The sequence below is a fragment of the Crinia signifera genome, chromosome 3 (assembly GCF_055691185.1).
Source record: "Crinia signifera chromosome 3, ASM5569118v1, whole genome shotgun sequence".
NCBI lineage: Eukaryota > Metazoa > Chordata > Amphibia > Anura > Myobatrachidae > Crinia > Crinia signifera.
The window spans coordinates 185,940,542-185,945,387 of NC_139219.1; the positions used below are offsets into that span (position 1 = coordinate 185,940,542).

At 33.6% G+C, this 4,846-nt stretch overlaps 1 protein-coding gene across 6 annotated transcripts in view; it reads right to left on the minus strand.

The window, feature by feature from the left end:
* Positions 1–361: 361 nt before the first annotated feature.
* SYNCRIP (synaptotagmin binding cytoplasmic RNA interacting protein) overlaps positions 362–4,846 on the minus strand; it is a 31,253-nt gene continuing 26,768 nt past the window's right edge. For 3 of the 6 annotated variants that reach the window (XM_083177088.1, XM_083177086.1, XM_083177083.1), the window contains exon 12: positions 362–3,788. In XM_083177088.1, the coding sequence (XP_083033214.1) occupies positions 3,750–3,788 (39 nt within the window). In that variant the 3' untranslated portion in view covers positions 362–3,749. Of the gene's footprint in view, positions 3,792–4,846 lie in introns of all 6 variants that reach the window. The other 3 variants (XM_083177087.1, XM_083177085.1, XM_083177082.1) reach the window with 1 other exon arrangement.

Sequence of the window (4,846 nt, forward strand, 5' to 3'; positions counted from 1 at the left end):
AGTAAATTGAGTTTATAATTACATTTTAAATAAAACGCTTGACCATGGGGCACCATGAAAAAAATCCTGATACCCCAGGGCAGCGTGATTCAAAAAAGTTTGGAAACCACTGCTGTAGAAGAAAGACAATTAAGGGCAGTTTCAATTATGTACATATTTTGCTACTTTTTGGCAGGTTCCCTATGGAATAGCGTGCAAGGATGGGCTACCAGAATTGCTGCTATTTGTGCAACAAGGTTGTAAAAACACAAAGGCAAGCAATGTGTGTTGTGTTATTTTTTATAAAATGACATTGAATTAAAAAAATTAATAATAATACAATAACTCTACTATGGAAAACAAAATTACAGAACACAGAATATGTTTTTGTAAATCACTTTATTTATATACATTTAAAAATATGTCTGGAAAATCCAAAGCCAGTAAAATGCAAATCACTGGTGAAATCCCAAAACCAAATGAATGTTATAAACTTTTACAACCCCACTGGCAAAAGGCAGCTAATAAAATCTTTTTGAAGACAGATATTTATCATCCAAGTTCTGCCAAACCACTGTATGTATATATTTATATATGTAGAGATATGAGAAAAAGTTAAAAAGTTGCATCAATGAAATAGAGGTTTAGCCAGGGACATTTTGCTGGCAGAAGTGCACACATTTTCCTAGGGTGACAAAGAATGATGCCCATCACTGATTGGTACTCGTATGTATATCTAGTGGCAAATTAGTTAACCACAAGATCCAGACATTTCATAAGTATTTAGTGGTGGAAAATATGATGAAATACTACAAAACAGAGCTTAGTCGAAAGTTTAGATTCTTCCCAACTGTAATATGAGTGGTGTGGTATAATGCACAATAGTGAATAAGCTGGCAAGCACAAACAAATAGACAGCCATTTACATTTGAATCCATATTAAAAAGAAAATGTATGCAAAAAAAAAAGAAAAAGAAAAAAAGAAAACGGTGTAGCACATTATGGTTGGTTATACATGGGAATATAGGTTTTCAAATGTTTCAGCAGGCTTTGGAATAGCTTCAGGCTACTGTACCCTGCTAATGTATATGTTTCCCTTTTTCCAAAGGGACAGTTACAATTTACTTATTTAGGTTGCGTACAATACAAAACAAAGTAAATGAACACTCTCTGCTTGTTGTGACATGGTAGTTTGTGGCACAGACTTGCTGATAATTGCTTTAATGCTTTCAAAGTAATACTATGGGTATTTGAAAAATAAGTAGCTTTCTGTAGTGTTTTTTCCACGATGCTGTGTACTCTCGCTAGGTTTTGAATTCTGTGCATGAGGGTTATCCTTTAAATACTGAAACACTATAGAAAGATGACCCAGCATTGAAAGAACTGTGGCAGTATTAAGACAGTCATCACAAACACATGCTTTGACAAAGTGTACATCACAACTAGAATATATAATTTCGGGGAGAATATTACAAATGCTCGTGTTCAGTTATTAAGAACTTCCAATTGTAATACTATATAATAGTAATATTAATGCGCTACATAGTAATGAGTTTGCAAAGACAAAAAAAAAAAAAAAATGGATAGAAAGGGGACATTCTAGCATCAAAGTTATTCTATAAATTTAGAGGGTCCTGCAAACAGATACTATGGTGGACCTTGTGGGTGCTCATTAGCCATGGTAATCGGAAATTGGTCTTAGGGACAGATAGCGTTTTAATTAGAAATGAAGCATACAGATATTGGCAACCACTATGCTATGTAATGTACAGTATAAGTAAACATACTGCAGTGACTAGAACTTAAAACATCCTCCGGACTAACACACAGTTATATTAATGACACTTAAAAAAAAAATAAAAAACTTTTATTACAAAAATAAGTTACACTCGCCTCCAGCTTACAGTATAAAACAATTTTATTTGCAGGAATGCAAAAATGATTGTTTGTCATGAGCATTTTGAACAGATGACAGGTCTATTGATTCTGCTTAAAATTAGCATTACTGGGGAAAATAAGTGTATGAAACTACCACTGGGTAACAGGATTGATCAACTATTGTGGTGGCTAATTGAATATGTAGTTCAACTGCAGTATCCCTTTAAGGATAAGGTGTGTTTGTTTTTTCAAATTAGACTCCATTAAAAGGAATCTAACACTTATCAAGGTGCTTTAGAGAAGGAAAAAAAAAAAAATAATAATCATAAGGAAAATGTAAAAAAAAAAATGGGGAGGACAACTATCATATTTGTACTGCACAGTAATTATATAGTATGTTTTAGGAAGAATAGATTCATGGTTCAAAAGTAACCAAAGAAAAAACAACCATAAGCATACAATTTGTTTTCTAATGATGGAATACAATAGCCGATGAGCTTTGTATTCGGATTCTCATCACTATAAAGAAGAAGTCAGGCTTAACTGTAAAAGGTGCGTTAAGCTTGACTAAACAAAAAGGGACACTGCAGTATTTAGTACAAGTTGCCGATGTACTTTTTGGAACATTTGATGTCTTAGTAAAAAGTAACATCTCGCTAAACTATTTTACATCCAAATAACTACAATATATCTGAAAGAGCAAAGGCTGCTTTTTCAGCCACAAAATACGACAAAAGCTAGGCTTGTTGTTGGGCCCATGAGGAAGTCTCACAAACCTTTTAACATGAAAAAGGCTGTAAAAGAATGTTACATTTGGTACATTTCAAATTCCTCATGGCACATTACACAAGTCTGGCTTTCATCAACAAAGATTTTCTATATACAGTACACACAGGGTATAGTTCAATCCTCTGCTACTGAGGTAGTTAACCAACCCTTTAAAAAAAGGTTCTGAAAAGAACCACTATCTGGAATGCCTGACTAACCGGCTCTGATGATTACACCCGAAACTTCTGTACTTCAATTTAAACACAATTCATGTGAGACATTCATTAATAACCTTTGGGAGCAAAAATAAAATATATATATATTTATGTATTGAAAAACAAAATGAAAATGGGTACCAATGGTGATAAAAATACATTTACAATAACCCACGCTGTCCCATACTTTTTTTTTTTTAAACAAGCATATTTTAAAGAAGCATCATATTCCCTCAAAAAAGTCAAAAATACATTACTAAGCCATTTCTAGTCAGAGGTTCCATATGACAGCTGCTTAAACCACTTAAATGTCAGCATTAAGCTCTATACAAACAGTTTATCAGCCCCAAAACTGCAGGTTCTGGGGCTCAATGTAAACCCTTTTTTATTAATATATTTAACATAAGGGAATACTACAGCTAACCAGTCAGGCTTAAGGAGGCAGGATTCCTGCAGGCTTAGAACTGCAATCAAATGTTGATTAAGATGCTCAGGTTTAAATGGCTGAAGTAGGCATGATGAACAACAGACTAAGGAAATGGCAGAGTAAGCACCATTGGAACCCAACATTAAGAAAATGGAAAATCTACTATATGCAGATTTTTGTCTATAGAATAATTTTTTTTACCAAGATACCATGCTAGTCATGAACTTAACGCTGTAGAACACATGGAGATTTAGGGTAACTTAAATTTAATAACTTGCACTGCAAAAAAATGTTAAAGGAATTCATATCAAAGTCCACATATTAGTTCAAAAGTCCAATATTAGAATCCATGATCTTTGCTTGAAGGCCTTCTGCGATAGAAATGCTCCTATACATCTCAGATATATTTTAAAGGTTTCTTGATTTTCTTACCATTACTCCACTGCAAGCTTCTGGTGTAATCCCACATAGCAAGTCAGTCTTCATTGTAACAGGTCAGGACCGGCCTCGACCCCTTTTCCCTGCTAGCCAGGTAACAAAAGGCACCAATTAGACATAGAATATTTTGATAGAAAAAAAACAAACAAAAATAAAACAAACCAAAATTTCAATATCAACATACAAAAAGAACAACCATGCATGGAATAACACAATATTAAAAATAAAGCATGCATTTAAAATATGGATTGCCACTAACTTTTTCAATTTGGATTTTTTTTGCTTTGGTCTATTTTTTTTTGGTTTTACAATTAAAATTTTAGTTCACAAACTGATTTTATTTTATTTTTAAAGTACAAAAGTAAACTAAAAACTACAAAACACAGACTACAAAACTAAGTACATCCACTGCATGTTTAAACTAGTGCCATGTATTTTAAATTAAAACATTTAAATAGCATCATTTGAGAAAGTGCTCAACATGCTACTGTATAAATGTGTAGTATGGTACTCTTTTACATATGCCTACTTTCCAAACAAGTAGGGCTTCGAATATTTTTATTCACACTAAATTACTGGATTTCTGCATACCCCTGAAAGGAGGATGTCCCTATATTCACATGAGAACGGTCACATGTACATGTGTTTGAATTGCCTAGCTTTAGTACAATTAGCACGTGATCTATACTTGATCACATCTGTTTTTGTTTTTTTGTTTTTTTATAAAAGAAGTGCTCTACATTTAAGTATTCTATTTAGTCTGATATTCTCCATTTAAACTAAATTAAAAAAATCTGGAAGCACCAAAAGCATTATAAGTTGATTTTTATCCCTGTGAGCGCCAAAGATAGTGTGAGAGAGGTGTAAAGTATCTGCTAAAAATGGCAGCAGTGCTCACAGCGAATAGTTTGTACATCTCTCACAGCAGCGTTGGCACTCAAATGGTTATGTAGGGTACACACCAGAACGATTTCATGAAATTGTACGATGGTTGCACACGATCGGTACCCAATCCAATGTAAATGACGAATCTTTAGCGCAGCAAGTAAAAACTCCAAAAGGGATGGATGCGCATCGGAAGCGCATCAAAAACATGTACAATTCTGCTGTATTTACATAAAATCAGTCCATAGACGCGTCA